The sequence below is a fragment of the Dermochelys coriacea genome, chromosome 7 (assembly GCF_009764565.3).
Source record: "Dermochelys coriacea isolate rDerCor1 chromosome 7, rDerCor1.pri.v4, whole genome shotgun sequence".
Classification (NCBI taxonomy): Eukaryota; Metazoa; Chordata; order Testudines; family Dermochelyidae; genus Dermochelys; species Dermochelys coriacea.
The window spans coordinates 51,212,566-51,238,687 of NC_050074.1; the positions used below are offsets into that span (position 1 = coordinate 51,212,566).

At 49.3% G+C, this 26,122-nt stretch overlaps 1 protein-coding gene across 7 annotated transcripts in view; it reads left to right on the forward strand.

Annotated features, from left to right (window-relative positions):
- The window catches only part of DAG1 (dystroglycan 1), a 104,373-nt gene that overhangs the window by 64,054 nt on the left and 14,197 nt on the right, over positions 1-26,122 (forward strand). For 6 of the 7 annotated variants that reach the window (XM_038410660.2, XM_038410657.2, XM_038410658.2 and 3 more), the window contains one exon: positions 8,701-9,092. The exons of the other annotated variant lie outside the window; for it this stretch is intronic. In XM_038410660.2, the coding sequence (XP_038266588.1) occupies positions 8,811-9,092 (282 nt within the window). In that variant the 5' untranslated portion in view covers positions 8,701-8,810. The remainder of the gene's footprint in view (positions 1-8,700; positions 9,093-26,122) is intronic. 7 annotated transcript variants of the gene reach the window in all.

Genomic DNA, 26,122 nt, shown 5'->3' on the forward strand with positions numbered 1-26,122 from the left:
TGGGCACTGGGAAATGAGACCATAACACTGCTGGCTCCCCAATTACTTCATGATCCAATTTGAAATTGCCCTCCCCATCCTCCTTTTTTTTTTTTTTTTTTTTTTAAAAAGAACACGGACTTGCACTTGTCTACACTAGAACAGATTTGCTGCGATATGATACCTAGTGGAGATGCAGTTATAGTCTTTTGCCAGTAGCAGCTACATCTACACTAGGCTTTTGCCAGCAAGCTATAGAAGTTGGGGGTGATTGTTGTTTCATACTCCTAACTGACATAGTCATGCTGGTAAAACTGAAGTCTAGACCAGGCCTTCTTCTCCTCCTAGCCTCCACTCTGCCCACTCATAGTTTTACCACTGTGGATGCAAGAGCCTTCTCCTGTGCCACACACTGCATCTAGCATTACCTTCACTTCTGTCTAGTTTGACTCTCTACCTTCTTCTAAACATCACCTGAAAACATCTTCCCTTCCTTGCCTTTGCCTTTTGATTCTCTTTATTAGAAGGAAAGCTCCAGTGTTTCTACTTCAGAATTAACTTGTATCAAGCAGGTTCAGTAATGTATGAGGCATCCTTACAACAGAGAAATTTACTGGCCAGAAGTATATTTCTTGCTATGTGGGCACCTTGATTACTTTCACCAAGGCTTGCATGTGCCCCAAGCCAGAAAGTCTGTATCCTTCAGTCCTAACTTAGAATTTGTGGTGTTTTTAGAGCTGTTGTGTGAATAGTTCTCATACCCAAATACGTTGTATTTTTATATTTGAATCTCATAGTTGTTGCTGTGCACTGATGGGGGGAGGGATAGCTCAGTGGTTTGAGCATTGGCCTGCTAAACCCAGGGTTGTGAGTTTTAATCCTTGAGGGGGCCATTTAGGGATCTGGGGCAAAAATTGGGGATTGGTCCTGCTTTGAGCAGGGGGTTGGACTAGATGACCTCCTGAGGTCCCTTCCAACCCTGGTATTCTATGTACTTTAATACTTGCCTCTGCTTGCCATCCTCTAAAAATAAATGTTTAAAGTCAAGTTAAATATAGTATTTCAGTTTAACTTTTCCCTTTTGTTACCAGACAGAACGCAGGCAGTCGGAGAAATAGAAGTTCTTGTGCACAGTCTGGCAAGAGAATAGACATTCACTATTAACTCAAAACTAGATTTACTGAGCACTTCTTAAAGAAATAAGGTGGCCGAAAATGGCCCTCACACAGTATTCTGAGCCCAGTGCTATTCCTGGTTGAGTTCTGTGGCCAGAATGAGTTTTTCTGTCTAATTTCTCTACTTCCGGCAAGTTGGCAGGAAAATGAGGGCCTCCAATGGAATAAGCTTAGTGGCCCGACAGTTATGAAGAGGTTATCTAAATATTTGGTGTGTACTGTTTGGCTTATTTATCGGTCTAGACTAAGTCTGGAGGAGAATAGCAGTGTTTTTTTCATTAACTCACAGCATTTGAGGATACAGTCCCTGTAAAAGATATTACACTCAGTTGCGGTGTGGGAATAGCACTGAAAGCTGATTAGACCATGTGATCCGGATTTGGAAAATTACCCAAATCCTCACATGTACCCAAAATGTTTCACCAAGCCAAAAATACAGCAGTGTTCCAACCAATATCCCTTTTTCTTGGTTTGTGTTAGGCAAGAAATTTCCTGCTGCTTTGGCCCAAAGACCCAGCCTTCCCTGGCTGACCTTTATGCTCCCATCCCACCAGCAAAGAGCCGAGATGAACGACGCTGTCTCTCTGTAGACTCAAAAAGAAAAGGAGTACTTGTGGCACCTTAGAGACTAACAAATTTATTTGAGCATAAGCTTTCGTGAGCTACAGCTCACTTCATCGGATGCATTTGGTGGAAAATACAGTGGGGAGATTTATATACACACACACACACACACACACAGAGAACATGAAACAATGGGTTTTATCTTACACACTGTAAGGATGAAGTGAGCTGTAGCTCACGAAGCTTATGCTCAAATAAATTTGTTAGTCTCTAAGGTGCCACAAGTACTCCTTTCTTTTTGCGAATACAGACTAACACGGCTGCTACTCTGAAATCTGTAGACTCAGGAAGACTTGGCTTCAGTACACACTTGGTCCCGTTGGGAAGGTTTCTTCAGTTTTCAGAGCTAGACACGTAGGTACCGACTTCCCCTCTGCCCAATGGGATGCTCGCCTCTTCCTGCCCCGCCCTTGCCCCACCTGCATTCCACCCCTTCCCCAAAGGCCCCACCCTGCCTTTTGCTACCCTCTACCTGCCCCCATTCCACCCTCTTCCCTAACTTCCCCGCCCTTGCCCTGCTCTTCTCCGCCTCCTCTCCTGAGCACACTATGTCCCTGCTCCTCCTGCTCCCTCCTGGAAAGTCCTAAGCACTGCCAAACAGCTGTCAGGCAGCCGAGGGAGGGTGGGGGGATGGGAAGCGTTGGTAGGGACGGAGAGGAGCGGGGACGCAGCGCGCTCAGGGGAGGTTGGAGAAGGAGGCAAGGAGATGGGAGCTTGGCTGCCAGTGGGTGTGGAGCACCTGCTAATTTTTCCCCGTGGATGCTCCAGCTCTGGAACACCCATGGAGTCAGTGCCTATGGCTAGATGTGCAGCCGTTCTCAGTGGAAAGATGAGGTTCTGTAGAAATTGATGGCAGTGCAGGGGGAAGCTTCCTTCATCCCCTGGGCAAATGAACTTCTGAATCCCTGGTTGTGGTGATTTACATCCTCGCTGCTTCTTGGTTAAACCTGAGCAGAGCTTGTTCAGCCAGGCTGCTGCTGTCCTTCACAGGGATGTAGAACCCAGACAGTTTGTTAGGGATGGTTTCAGGGCCAACCTGTAAGTCAACTCAGCCCTTGCGGAGTAAAACATCAGTTTGAGCTGCTGATTCTTTTATTGTGTGACCAATTCCTCTGTCAATCACATATTCGTGTGAAGCTGATGCTGCTAGCATGCCGTGTGCAGAATGTTAGGCATAGTAGGTAGTGATTTAGAGTTTGCGACTGGGTTTCACATAAGCAGCAAGGGGTTCCAGTACTGCCTGTTTCCCTGTCTGGGCATGTCATTTAAGCAAGGGATAGTAATTTCTCATTCTAGATTGTTCCCAGCAGTCAGATTTTTCCTGTTGCTGGCAATGGATTTGCTGGAATCCAGCAGTGTGAAATGAGTAAAGTATGGTTTGACCAGGGAAAAGATTGTGAAAATGGCACTTTGTTACTGCATATATCTGCTGAGCTTGATGCTAGGTGTGTACTCGTCAGCACTGCAGAGCCAATGCAACTGTGGAAGAGTACACTGAAATCCAGTATGGAAGGCAAATGAAGCAGGCAGAGCACAGTTGGCTGGCAGGATCCAGGCTGAGCTTGCAATGATGGAGAACAACAAATTGTGGTTTAACTTGTAAACTCAGCCAGTTTACTGTGGTCAATTTGGGGTGGGGGAATTCTTGAGCTCCCAGCTGCCGCTGCGTTTCAAGAGTGAGTATCCTAATTCTTGTGTACTGGACTCCACTGTGATTCCACTCTGCTGATCTTTGAAGCCAGAGGAATGAAACAACCCAGAAGAATGCAGAGCGTAGGCCAGTTGGTATTAGTGTACCTGACCCTGGGGGAGTTGCTATCTACATGGATTCCTGGTAGTCTGTGTGTGGCATAAGACCAAGATTGTCAAGCTAAGCTGTTCTGACCATTCTAGGAAAGGGATGTCTGCCAGGGTCCTCTGGTGGAGCTGCGGAGGGCTGTTCTTCACAGACACAAGAGCTTCTCCCTTGAGCCACTGCTCTGGCCATTTCACAGGAGTTCTGGTAGCAGGCTACATGTAATGCTTTTTAGCCAGCGTGTGTGGGGTAACTAGGAATTCCGGCACCTCCAGGCTTCAGTATAGAACTGATCCCAACTGCAGTCGCTGTTCCTCGGAGCAGAGAATTTAGATCCAGTCTCCTGGGGGTGCTGCTCCTCGAGCTCAGTGACGTGAATCTGCTGACAGCTATCAGTTACTATGACCCACTTATGTGAATTCTGCACCTGGGCAAATGGCTTGATTGCAGTGCTGGAGCTGGCCTGTCATCCTCTGGGTCTTGCAGGAACAGCCATGTAGTCAGTAGCAAGGGAAGGGGCTCTTGGGGCAGCTCTGGCCTTAGCCCTGCTCTGCATGGGGGTGGGTAGGTCGACCTAGCTTACGGAGCTCAAGGCTGTGACAAACTTAAAGCTACCACGCTAGCTTATTGCTAGGGCTGTGGGAACCACTGCCAATGCAATGTATTGAATGTACTGAGTACTGCAGCAAGGCAAATTAGTGGAAACTGGTCTGGTTCAGACCCTGTGTGGACAGGGCCTCGGACTGACTCAAGCCATTCTACAGCCGTGAGCGTGCATTTACATGGTAGCGTGTCAGCAGTTCTGCTCTCCAGCTTGTCATACTGCTGCAGAGTACAGGGCTCTTTGTATCTGTGTCAAATGAGATGTGGGTTGAGGCAGCGGGCTCGTGTGCACAGCCTGGTTTTTCCAGTAATGGTCCCTATATGTATTCCAAACATGGGTGCGCATGCGTGCCATGTGCCAGAGCTGGAATGGTTTTGCAGTAGTGTCCGTTGACCCACTCATGCGTCATCTGCGTCCGAGGCTATAGGAGGCCGGGCAGGACAACACCACTCTAGTTCCTCTTACCGTCACATGGCCAGAGTCGGAACACCTGTTCCTTGGTGCTCTTAGCTCTGCTAATTCCCGGAAGGATCATAAGGCTAAGACTGCTGTGAGCTGCAGGTACCGCCTACCGCTACGGTTGCTGGTCCACAACCGTCAATGCCACTGGGCCCTTCCAGACTGTCATGCCCGGTTCCCTGCATGCCAGCTCACCTGATACAGCTGATGCCCACGGTAAAGCTGATGCTCCATACGCCAGTTCGCCGCCTCACTCCAGCCCTCTGGACACCTCGCTGCTTTCCACTACGGCAGATGAACCTCTCCTACTCCTCTGAGTGGCACACTTCTTCCACCCATGCCCTACCATTGATGACGGTTCTGCCTCTGCCAGACCTACCTTCTGAGTCTGATTGGTTTTCCAAGCCAGACCCCTCCTTGACATCTGCGCTCTCTCGCAGTCCATATCCCTGGCAAAACTCAACCTATCCACCCACGTATGACCCAGAGCCGTAGTTCATTCCCCCTGGGGCCCACTGATGCCAAGGACCCCTATGCTTGGCCCTACTGGCCTCCCTATGACTCTGCCAGGACCATGGGGTGCTGCCGCTGCCATCTTACCAGTTGTCCCCTGCCTGCACCTTGACCCTGCAGATATGACGAGCCAGAAGAAGACATCTGTCCTGGGCAACACAGTATGGGGAGGAGGTGAGCAGCCCTCAGTGGTGAAAGAACAGGTTAAGGACTATTTAGAAAACCTGGACATGCACAAGTCCATGGAGCCAAAACTAATGCATCCGAGGGTACAGGGGGAAGGGGAAAAGTGAGGCATGGCAGGCTCAGAGGAGGGGGCAGGAAGGGGTGGAGTGGGGCAGGGCCTGTGGCAGAGCCAGGGGTTGAGCAGTGAGTACCCCCGGCACATTGGAAAGTTGACACCTGTAGCTCCAACCCCACAAGGAACCACCCCTGTTCTATGCAAATCACGAGTGGGAGCTCCATGATCCCACACTTCACTCCGTCTTCCACCGGTGGGGGAATCCTGCGCTGGAACCTCTTCACAACCAACGAGAACCACAGACTCCTCCTCTTCTGCTCCAGAGGGGTCTTCGGGACGAGCTCACAGGGCGACGCTCTTCTCCTGCCATGGACTGTTGAAGTCTGCTATGCTTTCCCATCCATTCCCCTGCTCCCACAAATCCTCCACAAGGTGCAACGGGTTCAAACAACATTCATCCTGATAGCCCCCTTTTGACCTTACCAGTGTTGGTTCACTGACCACCTCCACCTCGCCGCTCTCCCTCTGATCTGCCTTCCCACCCACCTGGATCTCTTCACCCAGGTGCAGCAATGTGGGCCTGCTCCGCCTTACGGCTTGATGTTTGGATGGGGCTCATATATAGACGGAACGTGCTTCACCCTGGTGCATGACGTTCTCATGCACAGCAGGAGGCCTGCTATCAAGCGAAGTGGGCGTGTTTCACCATCCGGGCATACCACCACCATTATCCACTGGAGACTCTCTACTCCCATCCTCCTGGACTACATTCTCCATCTTAAGTGTCGGACCTCACTCACCCATCCATATGGGTCCATCTGGCGGTGCTCAGTGCCTTCCTCCCCACCATGGATGGTTCCTTCACCATCACTCACCCGACCACCATTCACTTCCTTCAAGGCTTGCTCATTTCCTTTCAACCAGTACGGAACCCCTACCCCATCTTGGGACCTAAATATAATCCTCTCTGCCCTCACTAAACTGCCCTTTGAAGATCTTCTTGATGGCCATCACTTTGGTGCAGCGCATTAGCGACCTAGTGGCTCTGATGGTGGACCCCTCCCCCCCATATGCATCTTCCATAAAGTTTCCCTGTGCCTGCACCACAAGTTTCTCCCTGTTCCACCTCAACCAAAGTATCCACCTTCCAATCTTCTACCCAAAACCGCACACCACCTCCAGAACAAAAACACTGCATTCTCTCGAAGTCCACGAGGCACGAGCCCTCTATTTCCAGTGCACCCAGGACTTCCAGGCTTTGCCCAGGCTCTTCGTCACCATTGCCAGGGCCTCTCTTCACAACACATCTGTAAATGGATCTCCCATTTATTGCGGACTGCTATGCTCTCTCCTCCGCCTCCTGGAGTCCTGGCTCACTCCACGCAGGCACAGGCCGCCTTGTTGGCCTACTTTGCAGACGTGCCTTAGCAGAATGTTTGCAAGGCAGCGACATGGACCTGGGTCCACACCTTTACTGCTCACTGCGCCATTGCTGGGGATGCGTTTGTCAGCTGAGCTGTCCTGCCGACTGACTTCACGCGAGTCCACGCACCCACCTCCACGCTGAGCGCCGCTCACTACTCACCCACATCTGGCCTCCATGTAGGGACCATCACTCAAAGAAGTTCTTTGAGATGTGTGGTCCCTATTTGGTTCCAATACCTGCCCTCCATCTCCTCTGCTGTAGACTCCATTGCTTGCGAGTAAGAGAGAACTGGAGCGGCGTTAACTGCATGACCTCTTATAGCCTCGGACACAAGCATGCAGGTTGCTCACATGCAGATCAAGGGCACTACTAGAAAATCGCTCAGGCGCATGGCATGCATGCACATGCACGTCTGGAATCCAAATAGGGACTATACATCTCAAAGAACCTCCAGTTACAGTAAGTAACTTCTTCTCGGGTCTGTCAGAGGGCTGATGTCAAATGGCACAGCTGGAGTAGATTCATTGACAACTTACAGGCTGTGCTCGGATCTGGTAGTCACAAAGACCTGCAGCTTGTCTCGGAATGGCTGTGAGGTGCTTCTCCCTGGATCGAGAAAGGGACGCTGGAGTCACTGTCATCTTCTTAGCCCTGAAGAAAGCCTCATCCCTTAGCAGTGTCTCACAGGGCTAAGCAGCTTCCCCTTGAACCATTATATCCTGACTCTTTGCTTCCTAGCCCAGCCTAGAGCGCTGCCCTATCCGGCATCAGGGGATGGGGGGGCCTGCTTCTTCTTGTGACATCTTGCGGTAAAGACTCCCAAGGGCTTCCCGAACGAAGAAGCTGTAGCACAACACAAGACTTAATGGATAGACACAATTCATGGCAGGAGCAGCCATGGCATGGGGAGCTGCACTGGAGATCTCTGACTATCACTTTGGGCCTACACAAACTCTGAGCACTAAGGGGAAGGGGGGAGGGAATGGAAGGAAGAGGGGAACAAAAGATGGGAGCTGGGGCACCAAAGAGGAGAGAAGGGAACACAAAGGTGGAGGGAGAAAGAACAAGCCGCTAAATAAGAGACATTGAAGGCAAGTCTGTGTGAACAAAGAATGGACAGCACCTGATCCTTGCACAGCACTGGAAAGGAGCAGTGGTGCCCATTCTATGTGGGAGCGGGACAGGACAGCATACGGGGAGGAGTGGAGTAGGGACTGGGGGGTATGATAGGGAGGGGAGCATCCTGCATGTGTAGGGAGGGTGTTGGGGGGCCCAGTGCATGCTTATTGCCCCACACCAGATTTGGCAGTGCATTGCTAGCAAAGAGGGTCCGTTCTGCACACATGCCTAACTCTGAAAGCTAGAATTGGGGGCGGGTCCGGTTGTGGGAGCTCATGGGCCTTCGGAGCAGAATCATCTGTTCTGCCTCAGGCTGTCAAGGTGGCAGCTTCCTGCTCACACCGGTGTACATCTCTTCAGGGACTTGTTCTGTGTAATTAGCATTTAAATTCATTGATATCCTAGCTTGACTGCAGCTCTCCTGGAAAGGTCACCTAGTTCCAAAGTTCTGAGACTGCATCAGTTCCTGCTGCTCACACCCCAGGGTGTTCCTCATTGAATCACTGAGCGCTCGGGCTCCAGCAGTTGGTGGCTGAGAGTGGAGAGGAGGAAGGATCCTTGTTTCCATTGAGTGGCTGTACTCCAGTGTGAGCATGGGCTGCTAAAGGCTTGCTCTCCACTGGGAATAGGCCTCTTGCATTTGCACAGCAGAGCTAAAAGGGTGGGAGGGCAGAGGCGTTAGGCAAGTGGGCTTTTTGGCTATTCTTCAGTGCTCTTAAATGGGCATCTTTCATGTGCTGACTTGGCCTCTTCTTTCTCTCTCAGGTTCGGGAGACTCCCAGGATGAAGCTGCTGTGAGGAGCTTGAGGAGCCAGCACACAGGCTTTCAGGGTTCCCTTTCTGAGTGGAATACAGTATTGGAGTCTGCAAGAAAAATGACTGTGGGATTTGTACGGCTTGCCCCTCTGCTGGGGAGGACTTTGCTTACACTGCTGCTGGTGGCTGCCTCTGTTCAATGCCATTGGCCCAGTGAACCATCTGAACTTGCACAGGACTGGGAAAACCAGTTAGAGGCCTCCATGCATTCTGTGCTGTCAGATCTCCGCGAGACAGTCCCAGCAGTGGTGGGGATTCCAGACAGCTCTGCTGTGGTGGGACGCTCCTTCAGAGTCACCATCCCCACAGATTTAATTGCTTCCAATGGAGAAATGGTGCAGGTGAGAAATGCATCTGCCTGCCTCATATCTCACAATCCCCTTCCTTGCAGTCATGCCCTTGGGAGGGACTGGGCCTGTCCACACCAGTGTGACAAATGGGTTTGAATGGATGGATCATAGGGTGGTGCCATGATTCAGACCAGGGAGAGGGGGAGACTGTTGGATTTGGTGATAGATGGGTGGAAGAAACTTCCATTTCCCTCTTCCGGAACATCAGTTTATTTCTTACTGGATTGAACGCCTTCATCCTAGACTGAAGAATAGAGGAGGTCTGGTCCCCTCTGTAGGAGCTGGTTTGGTTCAATGTCTGGTTGCATTTAACCTGTTGTGCACCCAGATGCTCAAGCAAGGGGTACATGAATCACTGAAGGACAGTGACCCTCAGCCTCCCATAGTCCAAGTCCTGGACTGATCCTCTGAAACCATGGGGTGACTTGTTTTACTATGGGGACAAAATATTGGGCCACTGATGTGGTGCCATAGCACAGACCCTGTTCTGTGGCTGTGGCTTTTGACTCCATTTGACACCGTGTGTCCTCCCCTCACCCTGTGTCCCGTGGGGAGAGCTGGGGACACTTCTCCTTGTCTGAGAGGAGCTATGATCAAACCTGTGGCTCCCAAGAGAGCCACATCTGCCTGTCTTCAAGCTTTGTGTCTATTGCCTTCAGGACTTCTAGGTGCTGTAGCTGCAAGAAATGGAAATGTGAAAGTGCCACCGGCTAGGCAAGGAAAGGATAATGAGAGAGACTGTCAAGGTGTCACTATTCACTACTGGTGAGGAGTCCTCTCCAGGCTGGGTGCAGGGAAGACTGCTCCTGCTCCCCATGCTTTTCTAGATTCATTGGCAGCTGTGGCTGGACCATTTCCCAGTCTAAACAAGAGAGAATTACGTGTTTGTTATTTTTCAAGTGGTCAGAAGGGATCGGGAGGTGAGGGGGGAGGAAAATCTTGGACTTGCCAACTTCTCCTTATAGGCGTGTTTGCTGTAGAGCCAGAGGACACAGATCACAGCGCTAAAGAATCTAGATCAGGAAAGTGAAGTGTGAGTAGGTCCGATTTGCACTACTAAGAGTCCTGTTCCTGATGAGTGGCAGTGATGATCTGGAGATCTAAAAGGTACATCTGGAACACCTGGATTCTGAGTCGGGTGGAGAGGAGAAAGGTGCTGGATGAGTTCCATGTTTAGAAGAGCTAGAGGACTGTCATCTGCTTTGAACTGAAGGCTGCAGCACTGTGGGGCTGATGAAACTTGCCCAGGTGGAAGCTAGGACATGCCATGGTAGCCTGAGTCATGCTGCCTGCTCTCTTCATATGACCACTGCCATGTGAAAGCCTGGTTCTTGGCTGCTTAATACCCAAACTCCAGGGAGTCTGGGGAGCTGTGAGTGCTCAGCAAATTGACAACTAGCATCTGTTTTATCAACAAAAATACAAGTGCAGGCCAACTGTCAACTTTGGATTTTTGTCTCTAAATGTACAGTCTCCTGCTGATCAAATTCCCAGGCTTCACAGTGCAGCCCAAGGTGTGAGCTGTGCTCTAGGAACCCCTATCTGTCTGAGAAACTGCTTCCTGACCAGTGTCTCATACTGGCTGCTTTACTGAAGTGCACACCCTCTTTAGCTAGGACTGCACGGGGGGGGGCTCTGACTCGGTGTTCTCAGAGGCGCACGTGTAGGATTGGGGGTAACACTGACCATGTGGGGGTGTGGCAGGTTTGGGGGAGCACTGGGCACACAAGCTTGGGATTGAGGAGTACGTAGAGCATTCAGGGGTGATTGAACCTGCACGGAAGCACTAAGGGGTTCTGTAACTGGACGTTGTAATGCTTACCTGCCTCCCAGGGAAAGTGCTTCCAGCTCCTCAGCTCGAAAGTGCTGGAAGAGGGTTACTATGCTGTGGTGCAGTGAAGCCTGAGTGGTTTTCAGGTGTCAGAGGACTAGTCTAAACACAGAAGTTGCACTTCAACTTAAATTGATTTTAAAAACAGACTTAGGCCTTGTCTGTGAGATTTTCATGAGTTTACCCTACAGTAGTTTAATATAGATCTCTGCGCTGGTAAGGATGTATCCATGCTTACTGAGTGTGGAGGGCTTCCTTCCAAAGGACTCCACATAGGAGAGGGGATTCCTTATGGAAGACATAGGTAGGCAACTTTAGGTGTGGGAGGTCATCAGCAGTTCTACTTGTTTTTCCGGGGCGATTTTGGCCTGGACAGATTCCCTATCTGAATCAATCCCTTGTAGAAGTTAGGAAATCCTGTGGGCTAGGTGCACCTGAAAGAACTCTGGCATTTATTTGCTATTGCATCTCATGCAATCCTAGACAATTTATGTTGCTCAGCTGGAGCTCTCAGCAAACCAATGTATGTCAGAGTTACGGACTCAGACTAACCAAGCCCTTCATAGCCAGTATGTAGGGAGCTCAAGCCCTAATTAAAATCAGGCAAAAATAGCCATTAAATGTCTCCTAGTTGTGGCAGTAAAGCAGATCAGAAAGACAATGACCTATACTCCTGCTCTTCCTGGTCTCCAGGAAGTCAGGAATGATATGCTGGACCTAACAAGGTCCTCAAAGCCGCAAAAAGAAAAGGAGTACTTGTGGCACCTTAGAGACTAACAAATTTATTTGAACATAAGCTTTCGTGAGCTACAGCTCACTTCATCGGATGCATACAGTATGCATCACGAAAGCTTATGCTCAAATAAATTTGTTAGTCTCTAAGGTGCCACAAGTACTCCTTTTCTTTTTGCGGATACAGACTAACACGGCTGCTATTCTGAAACCTGTCAAAGCCACAGTTCAAGATGGAGACATTTAAAGCCTACCCCAGTAGCTAACTCCCAAGGGGTTTTCTCTCCTGTAGACCAAAATGAGGCATGTTGCCACATCCCTATGTAATAGTTTTTTGAATAGTCCATAGCTGTGTTTGTTGTAGTCAGTACTTTCACTGTTCCTACACTTTGGGCTAGCCACTGTTCCAGCAGCACTCGCAGGAAGAAGTTCACATTAACCTCTTCCTCCTGTCATCACTCCAAGCTGCTCTCATGTGCTGTCTGTTGTTGAGGTCACTCTCTCTGCTGATGAGTGAAGGTCAGTAGAACTGCAGGCTGCAGAATTTCTGAACTGGAAAGAATCTGTGACTTCCAGCCATGGGTCTAGAAAGCTGGGAGCATATTATCAGCAGAAGAGTGATCAAGGAAACATTGTCACACGGAGGAGAGCACAGCATCAGCTGGCTGGCGCAGAATGACATGTGACATGGTCTCAAAGCACAGCCTCCCCGAATGCACCGAGTGTCCTAGTAATGATGAGCATCACATCCACCACGATGAGTATTAAATGAGGAGACCTGATCCCCTTCCTTACAAGTCTCTTACTTTCCTAGGCAGGAGGATTGTCTCATGCCTGTGTGCACTTCATGCTAAAGGAGAGCTAAGCGCTGGAGCAGACTAACAGGACACTAATAGAGCTGGCTGAGGGGAAGTGTCTATTTTGAGAGTAACTGTGCACCTCGGCAAACTGCCAGTGGACTTTTACTCCCAGATTTAACAGTAAGACCCCACACTCTCCCTTTCTCCTGAGAGGGACCAAAAAGTACCAAAGGATCCTTCCTGAAAATATACCAGAGTGCCTTCTGCATACCTTTCCTCTTGTCCCATTTCTTTCCAGAAGATCAAGGAGAAGACAGCAGTCATATGGAAGGCCTTCTCTGGCAATGTTTGAGGCTATGACTTTAAACCTAGTCAGCATGACTGTATCCCTCTCTCAGGGACTGGTATTCCATCACAAACCAGGAAAGCTGATCCTAGCTGCCTGGGCTTTTAGAGGAAATCTTTTTACAAAAGACAGGGTATTCACTCAAAGTCATTACTCCCAGTCTGGCTTCAAGATGTCCCAATGCTTAATCTGACTTGGTTGGGATTTTTGCATTAGTGTAGAGACCACCCTCAAATGTTATCTTCAGCTAGAATGTGACACCTCTTGAGCTCCTATAGGGAGGGTTATCCATGGCTCTAAAAGATCATTCTCATTAACATTCTGGTAGAAGTAAGTAGGAGAGAGCTGGACAACAGATGGCTCTTTAAGCCAGCCTCACACATCAGTTTACCCTGCAGTATGTGGAGCAGAGCCCTGGAATCACAGCCGAATGTTAAATGTTCTCACAAACATGCATCTGAGTCACTGAAGGAGGAAATTCTCTTCTTTCAATCTGTGGCATTCTTAATGAGCAGCCACCTCAGAAGAGCCTGTAGGTGGGAGCTCTATGCATTGAACCCCACTATTGTATGTTCTTCACAGAAAAGGCTGGGTCTTCTAGTGAACCTGGCATTGTTCTCCAGGTACACATTCTTCCTCAGACTGCGGGGAGATCATGTTTCCCCATTCTGTCCTAAACCTTTACACCTACTGGAAAGATGCTGATGCCACAGGATCTCCAAGAGGTATCCTGATCGCCTGTCTCTGACAATGCAATACCCTAACTGCACTCTCCCCATGGGGAAATACATGAAGGTTTCAAAGGCCTCATTCAAGATGGATCCAGAAGAGCACGCTGGATGGATAGTCCAAGATTTAACTCAACCTACTAATGCCACCACACATTTGCTGAGAGCAATGTCCACAATGTGGGCTGAAAACATGTATGTTTTGTACAACAAGATGTGAGGCAGCTTCCTGGCTTTCTCTCTGTACCAGCATGAAAGTCTACAAGCTGGGCATGTGAGCATCAGAAAAAAGGCTGTTGTATGCAATGAGACTAAACTCTTAAATATTTATTTATTTCTGTGGCATCAAACTTGCTGCTGATTCGCAGTCCCACTGAAGAGATTGGTGGCCCTTTTATCCTCAGCAGAAGAGGAGAATTTCTGTGCTTAACCAAAATGTTCTGGTAGGAAATTGCACAGATCCAGCCTAGCACAGGCTGGGTGAAATAGAATCAATAGCCAGCGTGATGGTGAAGTAATCTATAGTCCTGCAACAGACAAGTTTGTGTACTACAGTTTGTTGCTATCAACAGAAATTTTGCATCTCTTTAGTACTATAATCTGAATATTGATCAAGATAGTCTTTGCTGGCAGGCTCTGAGAAGGGGGTGTGCCAAGTGTGGGACTGTCCTTGGCATGGCAGTGAGACTGCAGACCTAGCATAAGATTCTGGTTCTATGGACTGTCCTACCAGTAGAAAGGAAATGACCACTAGTATGGATCCGTTTTTCTATCTTCCGTTGCCCAGTCTGTATGTTTTCCAAAACATCCAGGGTCTTTTCCAAAGTGCATAAGGGCAGCAGCACTCTGAGAAGGATGCACAGTGAGACAGCCACTCATAGCTCCGTGCCAGTGAGTCACTCAGGATGACATTGACTCCTTTAATTTTGTGGGTTAATTTACTTGATTCTGTTAAATGGCGTTTCTGTGGCTGTTGGAAAGCTGTTCTGTGCAAAGCAGTTTTGCTCCTTAAACAGGAGGCTGCTTTTGACAAGCCCAGTGAATACTCTGTTTACCATCTGGTGAAAGGACTTTTGTTTAACGAGTTTATTCTTATCAGATATTGGAGAGTTCATTCTCTAAGTAGGATCTGTAGGGACTGATTTGCAGAAACCATACTAGATTTATTATCTGCTGTAAGTGTGGTGTGTGCACAGGTCCTCTGCCTGTCTCTGGTAATACAACAGTCTCACTGAGAGAGGCAGACTTCTGAAGCATTTAGACTTGTTGGTGAGTGTGAGTTCTGCTGAATTCCTTGAAAGTAAGGTCTGAAATCATTCTATTCTCCCTCTAAGGAGCTTCGTGCAGGGATTGCTAATTGAATGTGACCCATCAGCCAGCATTTCTTGGCGGAGGTTTGGTACAGGACAAAAAGCATTACCAGTTGGAGCAGTGGGCAGGTGTTGTGCTAAGTAGTGGTGGCTTTAGAGTTAGGGACACCTGGGACCAGGAGAATAATTCTCCCTGATTAAGATGTAAAGAGTTGTGCTGCAGTAGCTTCAAGAGCATCTGTGGCTGTTTACTCATTTATATTTTGGGCTCAACAGTGGTCTTTGGTTGGATCTGGTCACAGGAGCTCTTGGGAAGGGATCTACCTAACTCTAATCCTGCAATCCATGAGATAAGATTTGTTGATAGTGGTTCATTGTCTGCTTTTCTGTAGTGAGCTAGGGTGAGGGAATTGAGCATTTTCAGTGAACTCTCAGTAACGAGCTCTGGATTTGGAGGGCTGGAAAGTATGACTCAGTCTAATTATAACCAGCTTCTTGGGCAGGCCTGGAAGTTCCTTGTTTTGTCTCAGCACCGCTGTTATGGATTGCTTCCTCCAGTATTTGGGAGGATGAGAGGGCAGCCAGTGGGGAGTAGAACATCCTAGTACACAGGCTGGCTGAAGGTCACTGGTTTAGGCTTAGCTAACCCTACTGCCAGCTCACACATCAGCCTGCTGCATATCTGCTGAGCTTGTAGCGAGTGCGGGTTAGCAGTGAGATCACAGTACTTGGCACAGACATTATGGGGTAGTTCTGCTCACCTCTGGCCTTTGGCTTATTAAAAGGCCGTGACTAGAGAAGCAGACAACCTTCCCTTTCTGAAAGCTGTTCAGGGCTTTTCCTGTGCTGTTACTCTGTGAGTGAGAAGAATCAGGGTGTGGGCAGGGATTTGAACTCCACGCAGGCATGCAGCTTGTTCTAGTCAGAACAATGCAACTGAACAAACCCTTTTCAAGTTGGCAGTGTGAGCTGCTGAAGGGAGTTTTTCTGGGGACACTCAATGTTTTGTAGCAACCTCCCTGTGAAACAGCTGCCCTGTCCTCCCGCCCTGGCAGAGGGAATCTTTGTACCCTGAAGAGTTCCCTTACAGGAAACATGAACACATCTGGAAAATGAAGGCATCCTAGTGGGAGTGGGTGAGAACGGCATTCGCTGGGGCACATCTATTCCAGAACTTTGCCTGTTCAGTTGTGAAGCAGAGCTGTCTGGCAGGAAGTTGGTGTTTAAACAAACAAACAAAAACAAACAAACAAAATCCAATGCTCCTGGCATACCAAAGAAGTGTGTGGACACAATGAAGTCTCTCACTGACATCTGTAAAAGGGTGCCTTCCATGGGTGGCGAGGTGTCGAATAGCAGGCATGTGGCTGCTATTTCATCTTGCCATGAACGTGTGAAGGTAAGGCAGTTTCTTTAGGTGCCTTAATCGTCTGGTTCATGAGGGACTTGCTGCATTTGAAGTCCCTTCCCTCAGTTAAAAAGCCTCCAGCTCCAGGGTTAGTAATGTGGTCCTTAGAACTGATGGATGGTCCTCTTTGAGCCCTTCGGCTCCTGAGAGCTCAGCTTTCTTACCAGCAGGTTTTCTTCATGGGGCCGTGACTTCAATTTGTGGAGTGAGCAAGGAGGCCTTTTCAGGGTTGTCATGGCTAGCACAGATGTGAAGAGGCTCCCAGCCCTTCCTACTCATAAGAGAAGTGACTCTTCTGCACTAGCTGGAGCTTCTAGAAAGCCTGGGGTAGAAGTAGTCAAGCCCTAAAGATAGATGAAAGCCTGTATGACTGAGGTGAGGTGTACTTCTGAGAACTGGTGAAATCTCTTGGCCATCTGTAGATATGAGGAGAGAGGATGAATTTCTATATGAAAGCATAAAGAGAAAAGGAGTACTTGTGGCACCTTAGAGACTAACAAATTTATTAGTGCATAAGCTTTTGTGAGCTACAGCTCACTTCATAGGATGCATTTGGAAGCGTGTTCATTTTCCAGGGGGGTCTCTGGGCACGTTCCATTTGTGGGATATGGTGCCCCAGCCTGGAGCTGTAGAACTGCCGAGAAGAGCCATGTCCATATGGGGCAGAATGCATAAGATTTCTTATGATGTGAGTAACATCACCCTATTCTGTATCAGGAAGGGCATCCACAACCCTTTCTCCGCCCTCATAGATTGTGAACAGAACTCACTATCATGTCCTCAGACTAGACCTTTCCTACAGGATAGCTTAGTGTAGATAGCCCCTCTCTTGGGCCACTTAGTGAGACCATAGCTGGCCAGGAGCCTGTAAGGTTTCAGGAGCTGCACTTTCTGCCCATCAGTCATAAAGACAGATGCTTACATCCAGTGCCTTTTGTGCCTGGGCCAGACCCACTTGGTAACTCAGTGTACAGCAGAGAGCCTTGAGACGCCAGGCTCATCAATCTGATACTGGGTCTGTCAATGGTACCAAGACCGGCCTCCATGTCATAAGTCCTGCGTCAGAGGACCAAGATCACTGTGCCTCTCTGGCTTTAGTGCCATCTTCTGTCACAACCTGGAGACCAGACTCTCCTCTGCCCTGTACTGGGAGTGAATTCTTCACCCAGCACTGACTACTGAGTTTTCAGTAACTTTGGTGGTGATGTAGGAAGCACCCACCTTAGCACCTCTTCCCTCAACTGGCACCATCGTCCTTCACACAGATTTCAAACCTGTTCAGTGATGCCAGGTTTGTCTTGTCACTGCAAACCCACTTAGAGGTCTGTATGGGTAGAAAGAGGAAGCACGTATCCCCACAAGAAGGGCATTAATAGAAGAAAAGTTAAGAAAACCTCCCCACCCCCTTTCATACTCTCTGAACTGGGAAGGCTTTGAAGAGATTGGGATCTGTTCTTAGCTTTACACTATTTAATAGTTTTATCAGTGACCTGGAAGAAAACATAAAATCATCACTGATTAAATTGCAGATAACATGGATTTGGGGAGAGGTAAATAATGAAGAGGACAGGTCACTGATACAGAGCAATCTGGATCACTTGGTGAACTGGGCACAAGCAATTAGTATGCAGTTTAATATGGTTAAATGTAAACGTATATATCTAGGAACAAAAAATGTAAGACACTTACAGGATGGAGGATTCTATCCTGGGAAGATAGTCCTCTGAAAAAGACATGGGGGTCATGGTGGATAATCAGCTGAACAGGAGCTCCTAGTACAATGCTGTGGCCAAAAAGGCTAATGCGGTCATTAGATCCATAAACAGGAAAATATCAAGTACCAGTAGGGAGGTTATGTTATATTTGTATTTGGCACTGTTGCTGGAATCCTGGGTCCAGTTCTGGTGTCTACAATTCAGGAAGGATGTTGATACATTGGAGAGGGTTCTTCAGTCTAGCAGATAAATGTATAACAAAATCCAGTGGCTGGAGGTTGAAGCTGGACAAACTTAGACTGCAAAAGGAGCACTTTTTTTATGGTGAGAATAATTAACCACTGGAACAATTTACCAACGGGTGGGGTGGATTCGCTATTACTGGCCATTGTTACATCAAGAGTGGATGTTTTTGTGAAGGATCGGCTCTAGTTCAATTCAGGGAGTTCTTTGGCCTGTTATACTAGATGATCACCATGTCCCTTCTGATCTACAAAGGCTCTCAGATAGCACTGATGACACTTTAATGGGGAGAGTGATTGACCATTGGAACAAACTACCAAGGGAAGTGGTGGAATCTGAATCTCTTGATGACTTCAGATCCAGACTGTATGCCTGTCTGGCAGAGATGCTCTAGCCCATGGTTACTGGCTCAATGCAGGTGTAGCTGGTGACATGCCACAGGAAGTCACTCCATGATCCCTTCTTGTCTTCAACTCTGTGACTCTACAAACTATTCTTGTAAAGTTCCTCTCTGCACTCCAGCTCTTCACCCTTCTTTCCATCTGCCTCAGAACGACTGTGGTTAGGGAGAAGGCCCAGAGGGGACTGTGGGGGGTGCACTTCCTTATATCTGGTCAGCTGAATATCCCTTTGAAGCTATGTTTGCACTCAGGTGGACTTTCGGCCTCCATTTTCTCTTCTCTCCCCCCCCCCCCCAGGTAATTGTTTGTAGAAGCCTATTTGGGGTGCTAAGTAACCTCAGAGCAAATGTTGAACACCTTCAGCAAGGGTATTAAACACAGTTCACTGCCTGCCATGCATCAGAGTTTAAAGAGAAGGTTCCAGTATTTTTATACTTGATGTTAATTCTACTCTACATCAATAAGAGTTGTCAGACTAATTCCATCTATCACAGCCACACATGGACAAGGGGACCACATCATAGAGTTACTCAATAGACATGCTCATGTCTTGATGATCTGCTACTTCAAAAAAAAATCTTAATCAGAAGTTTTGGAAGGATTTAACTGGGCAAAGAAGGTGGCTTGCAGCAGGTGTTCTTTGTATAAGGAGACATAATACAAAGTTCAGTATTGGTCAAGAATACAGAACAAACTTTACCCTTAGGTGCTCTGTAGAGAACAAGTGAAAATAATTGGTGGCAGTATCTTGGAGTTCCGTCCCAAACACTTAGTTTTACCTCTTTCTCCAACAAAATCTTCCAGAATTGAAGCAGTACGACACCGGGTAGACTACGGGAGATTTTCTACCTGTGTTCAAAAAAGGATCAAAATAGTGGTACTAAGGGTTGGTATTCCCTCTACAGGAGCAGATGAAAGCTACCTGCTGCTGGTGGAGCACTCTAGAACTCTTGGAACGCAAGCTGAGAGTCCCCTCCAGTCCCACCCTGGGAACACACACCTAAGACTAGGGCAGGGGTTGGCAACCTATGGCACGCGTGCCAATTTTTAATGGCACGCTGCTGTCTGCCGGACCTGGGCTGACAGCAGTGTGCCACTAAAAATCCTGCCCAGCCCACTCTTTTCCGCCCACTGCTCTCTCCTTGCAAGGCAGGCAAGCTTCCCCCTCCCCCCGCCACTCCCCCCAGCGTGCAGGGTTCCTGCCCCTCCTTCTCTCCCTCCCTGCGGCCAATTAGCTGATGGCCCTTGCCATGGAGGGGGAGAGGGAAAAGTGGAGCCGCAGTGCACTCTCTGCTCCAGGGACCTTGGGGAAGGGGGTGGAATCAGGGCATATCCCCTCCAGCCCCCTGCCGTGAGCCGCTCAGGGCAGGGGGCTGGGAACAACTCCGTGACCCCAGCCCACAGCCCCAGCCCTCCACACACCCCAGCCCCCTGCCCTGACTCCTGCATCCTCTTCACACGTACCCAGCCCCCCACACCCCGTGCCGTGACTCTTGCACCCTCCACATCCCCACTCCCACCCTTAGCACCAAACGGGAGCTCCTGCGCGCGCGCACGCACACACACACACACACACACACACACACACACACACACATATATATATATATATATATATATATATATATATATATACACATACATTCCCACCTGTACCCGTCGCACCAAATGGGAGCTGCCCAGGTAAGTGCTCCACACCCAAACCTCCTGCCCCAACCCTCAGCCCCCTCCCTCATTCTAGCTCCTGGCCAGACCCTGCACCCTAACCCTTAGCCTTCTCCTTCACCCCCAGCCCTGTTCTCAGCACACTAGCACCCTCATCTCAGTGCAGAGAGAGGAAGAGAATGGCTAGAACCAGGGAACTAGGTAGGTACTTACTCTATGTGGACAGGGCCGGGACTCCAGACCGGCAGCAGGCTAAGTGGTCGCCGGCCCCACTCAGCCCACTGCCAGTCTGGGGTTCTGGCTGCCTGCCCCTTGCCAGCCGGGGTCCCGGCTGCAGGCCCCGCTCAGCCCGCCGCCGGCCTAGATGAACGGAACCCCAGGCCAGCAACGGGCTGAGCGGGCCGGCGGTGTAAGATCAGCATTTTAATTTAATTTTAAATGAAGCTTTTTAAACATTTTGAAAACCTTGTTTACATATGACAATAGTTTATAGACTTATAGAGAGACCTTCTCAAAAACATATTATTGGCATGCGAAATCTTAAATTAAAGTGAATAAATAAAGACTTGGCACACCACTTCTGAAAGGTTGCCGACCCGTGGACTAGGGAGAACTCCAAATAAACAGACCTTCAGAGATGAAGTGAGCTGTAGCTCATGAAAGCTTATGCTCAAATAAATTTGTTAGTCTCTAAGGTGCCACAAGTACTCCTTTTCTTTTTGCGAATACAGACTAACACGGCTGCTACTCTGAAACGCATTCTGGGCAGCACATATCTCTCGCCTGGTCTTACCGCTTGTCTTTTGTAAGATTCCAGTGGAGTGCAAACCATGTTCAGCCACTCTGATCCCATGTTGACACCGTCAACTCCACCCAGCACATTGAGTCCATGCAGGACACCCTGCCAACACTAGGAAATCATTGCGGCGCCAGCGGAATGATGGTGCCTTCAATCCCGGAGGCAGTGGCCAGAGACTTGCTTATCACTCCTGGTGACTGCTGACTTCGTTGGCACAAACGTAGGTTTGGTACTCTGAGCTCCTTCCTGGCACTGGGACCTTCCAGAGACAAGCTGACCCTGCTTGCTTCTACAAGGTCGTCCCCAGTCTGGCACCAGTCCCCAGACCCCCACCTTACAGATCTGCAGAAGTGACGGGTACCACTCCCCCGTGGTCACCTCGGGAGGTCTCCTCGTCTGAGTCCAAGGTGGAGCCTTACACGCATCCCAAGAGCTGCCACTAGTACCTGTCCTACATCCCGCCGAATCCCAGTGCGGGTTCCCCCCACCGGTAACTGGCCAGGTGCACAGTGGTCTAGGCTCTATACAATGGCCATTCTGGAACCCATGAGGGTTTCCTCTGGTACCAGGTCCGTCTTCTCACCGGTCATACTCAGTGGTTTCCGAGAGAAAGGCCCCTGCACCGCTTCACTAAGCACCGGACCCTGACTCAGGTACCGAATCCAGTACTGATACACAAGACATGAGCCACATGGAAGTAATTGAGGCTGAAGAAGTTGGGCCGAAAACAAAGGAGGCAGGATCTGAAGTGGGACCCTCAGCCGCACCTTCAAAAGCACCCTCGGCCGCACCTTCAAAAGGCCTGCTTGGGCCCACCGGAGTACCTATGCGACCCTGGCACTGAGACTGAGGTGGTAGAAATGCAGTGTCTCCCCTCCCTCTCCCCCCAGGACATACTTCCTCCTCCTCCTCCTCCCCAGGCGAGGCTGTCTCAAGATGACTTTCAAGCCCATCAGGACCTTCTAAAGAGGATAGCGGCTACCCTGGGGCTAGAGGTTGAGGAGCTCAAGGCATCATCCCACAGCTTCATTGACATTCTGGCTGCAGCTGCACCATCTACAGGGGCCCTGCCCATTAACAAGTTGGTAATGGGTGAGGTCAGAGCCCTGTGGCAGACCCTGTCTTCTCTCCCTCCCGCTTCAAAGAGGGAAGAGAAGAAATACTACGTGCCAGCCAAAAGGTACAAGTACCTATACTCTCACCCCCCCTTCTAGGTCCCTAATTGTATCGGCAGTTAATAAGAGAGATAGGTAGCAAGCAAGTTGCTACCCCCAAGCAGAAGGACACAAAGAAACTTGATCTATTTTGGAGAAACATTTATTCAACGGGTAGGCTACAGCTACGCATCTCAAACCAGCAAGCCCTGCTGGGGAGATGCAAAATTACAACTTATGAGACTCCTTGTCCAAATGTAAAGACTCCGTGCCTCAGGACTCAAGACAGGCATTCTCTGCCCTCTTAGAGGAGGGAAAGACCATTGCAAGAGCCTCTCTCCCAGCAGCCCTGGATGCAGCCAATGTGGCAGCCAGGCCAATGGCTTCTGCAGTGGCCATAAGGCAGTGCTCTGGGCTGCAGTCCTTGGAGGTCCAGCAGTCAATTCAGGAACTCTTTCGAAGGCTCCTCGTTTTCAGAGCAAACAAACACAATTTCCACGTCCTGAAGGACTCAAGGGCTACCCTCAGGTCCCTGGGCCTCTCTGCTCTGGCCCCTTTAAGGAAGCACTTAAGGCCTCAACAGTCGGCCCACTTTTTGGGGTTGCTAGACTAATCAGTAGCACCCCCACTACTGCTCCCACTCCATCTGGACCTGATCTCACAAGACCATGGCAGTATATTCCACCCCAATGTCTGGTCCCTCGCATGACCACAGGGAAGCTCCATGGCTGAACCAGGAGGAGCAAGCTTGTTCAGAACAAGTTCAGCAGGTCTTGCTGGGTAATAGGAAGCTGTCCAGTAGAGCTATCTACTTTGCCAAGTGGAAGCATTTCTCAATAGGCCTCGAGGGGATGGCCATTTCTCAGACTTTCTCTCCAGTTTATTCTGGAATACTTGCTCCACCTAAAACAACAAGGTCTGGCCCCCGAATGAATCAAGGTGCACCCAGAAGCAGTTTCGGCCTGCCTCCCGCCAGTGGAAGGTAGGTCAGTTTTATCTCACAAAATGACAGTCTGGTTTCTTGAGGGGTTATAGACTTTCCCCTCACGTTTGCTAACTGATTCCTCTATGGGTTTGAACTTGATCCTATTGAAAATCACGGGCTCTCCCTTTTTGCTGCTAGCATTGTGCCCTCTGCTCTTTCTCTCCTGGAAGGTTGCCTTCCTGATAGATATTACCTCAGCCAGAAGGGTCTCTGAAATCAGGGCCCTTTTGTCAGAAGCACCATACATGGTGTTCTTTGAAGGACAAGGTTCAACTGCACCCCCATCTGGCCTTCCTACCAAAGGTAGTCTCGCAGTTCCGTAGCAACCAAGCCATTTTCCTGGCAGTTTTCTTCCTGGAGCCACACAAGAATTAAGAAGAGCGATGGCTTCACCCTTTGGATGTTAGGCATATCCTCACCTTCTACATTAAGAGGACTAAACCCTTTTACAAATCAACACAACTTTTCCTGGCAATAGCAGAGAGGATGAAAGTCCTACCTGTTTCAACTCAGAGCATCTCATCCTGAATAATCTCATGGAGCTGGGCATGTTATGAGCAGGTAAATGTTCCACCACCTGCCATCCTGACCACTCATTCCATGAGAGCTGAGGCCTCTTCAGCAATGTTTCTGGCCCAGGTTCTGATTCAACACATCTGTAGGGCCGCAACCTGGTCATTAGTGCAAACCTTCTCATCCAACTATGCCAGGGCGGCAAACTTTTTGACCCAAGGCCACATCTGGGTATGGAAATTGTAGGGCGGGCCATGAATGCTCACAAAATTGGGGGTTGGGGTGTAGGAGGGGGAAGGGCTTCGGCTGGGGAGTGTGGGTTCTTTGGTGGGTCCAGAAATGAGGAGTTCAGTGTGGGGGAGGGGGCTCCAAGCTGGGGCGGGGGGGTGAGGGCTCTGGCTCAGGTTGCAGGCTCTGGGGTGGGGCTGGGGATGAGGGTTTGGGGTGTAGGAGGGTGCTCCGGGCTGGGATCAAGGGGTTTGGAGGGCAGGAGTGGGATATAGGCTGGAGCAGGGGGTTGGAGTGTGGGAGGGGGCAGAGGTGCAGGCTCTGGGCGGCGCTTACCTCAAGCAGCTCCCGGAAGCAGTGGAATGACTGCCCTCCGGCTCCTACATGGAGGTGCAATTAGGCAGCTCTGCACACTGCCCCGTCTGCAGACGCCACCCCTACCCCTCCCGTTGGCCGTGGTTTCCAGCCAATGGGAGCTGCGGGGGCGGCATTTGGAGCGGGGGCAGCGTGCCAAGCCCCTTCGCTGCCCCTACCTGTAGGAGCCAGAGGGAGCCGCACAGAGCCACAGTATGCAAGGAGCAGAGCAAGCCCACGACTCCACTCCCCAGCTGGAGTGTCAGAGCAGGGCAACCCCAGACCCTGCTCCCTGGGGGAGCTCAAGGGCTGATTAAAATATCTGAAGGGCCGGATGCAGCCCCCAGGCCTTAGTTTGCCCACCCCTGTACTACGCCATCACCAACAGGCTCGAAGTGATGCTGGGTTCGGGAGAGCAGTGTTGGAGTACACATGTCCATGAACTCCAACCCCACCGCCTTAGGTACTACTTATGAGTCACATAGTATGGAATAGATATGAGCAAGTACTCAACCAAAAAACGGTTACTGATATTACATAACTGTTGTTCTTTGAGATGTGTGGCTCACGTCCATTCCATGACCAACGCTCCATCCCTGCTACTGGAGTTGATGGCAAGAAGGAACTGAGAGGGTGCGGGGCTGGTGGAACCCCTTATACCAGCACATATGTGCGCAGTTCCAGAGGTCACTAGAGCCAGCCCGACAGATACCACTGAAGGAAAAATCTCCAGCAATGGTGCACGCAGCGCGCACATACCTAATGTGGAATGGACATGAGCAACACATTTTGAACAACAGTTACGAAAGGTCTGTAACTGTCTTTTTCTGTGTTAGATGGGTCTTTGCTACGCCCCCAGGCTTCTGTGATCTTTAGCTGCTAAAGGCTCATTTATAAGTATCTCCAAAATAACTGGAAAGTGAAGACAGCCTTTTTTCTCTCACGTAACAGAGGAGGTATTTCAAAACTAGAACCCTTGAAGGAAATGGTAGAGTTTGAAAATTTGGCACTGAGATTGTGTACAGAGTAAACTGGAAAGCTTCTCTTGATGAAATGATCTGAAATCATTAACAGCGTATAGGCTTAAGTAATACATTTCAATGGTATTTAAAACCCTTTCCTACAGCAGAGTCCAGGGTTCTCTTTACTCTGCCAGTGTTCATACTGTCACAAACATGACAAGGGAGTGCAGAAAACACTGTGCTCTGTGCACTAGGGGCATGCTATCAAAGTGCCTCAAAGAGAACAGAATTCTGAACTGGACCAAGATGGCTAAGTTAAGGACTCCCCATTGAGTGTTACGATTTATAAATTAGTATCAAAGTTTATATTTACATATATTCCTTCCTTTAGTTTAGCGACCGGAGTCTGCTCTGAAGTCAAGGCTCAGTGACTTCTCATCTAAGATTTAGCTCTGTGTTCCAGTAATTCTCCACGTCTAACTTTTCATAGAGAAAGGAGGATGGGGAGAGTCCAAAGTGTGCTAACACTGAGGTCCAAAAGCACACAGAGTTTAGGCATGTGCAAAGTCTGTATAGAAAGATGCCTGGAACTGGGTGTGCCCGGGTCTTGCCAGTTCATCAGGTTCTGGGCCACCAACAGAGGCTTCTATGAATCCAGGGAACTTTGCTTTGAGTTCCTCAGTTCCACTTTGAGGATCTCTTCTTTAACAGAATAGGAATTACCACAGGCCTCTGACTTCTTATGGCCCAAGTACCTTGCAGTACAATTTTACTGACTCAGACTCCACGGGTAGGTCTCCAGATCCTTAAATGGCAGTTGTCTACAGCACCCTTGGTTTTGTGTGCT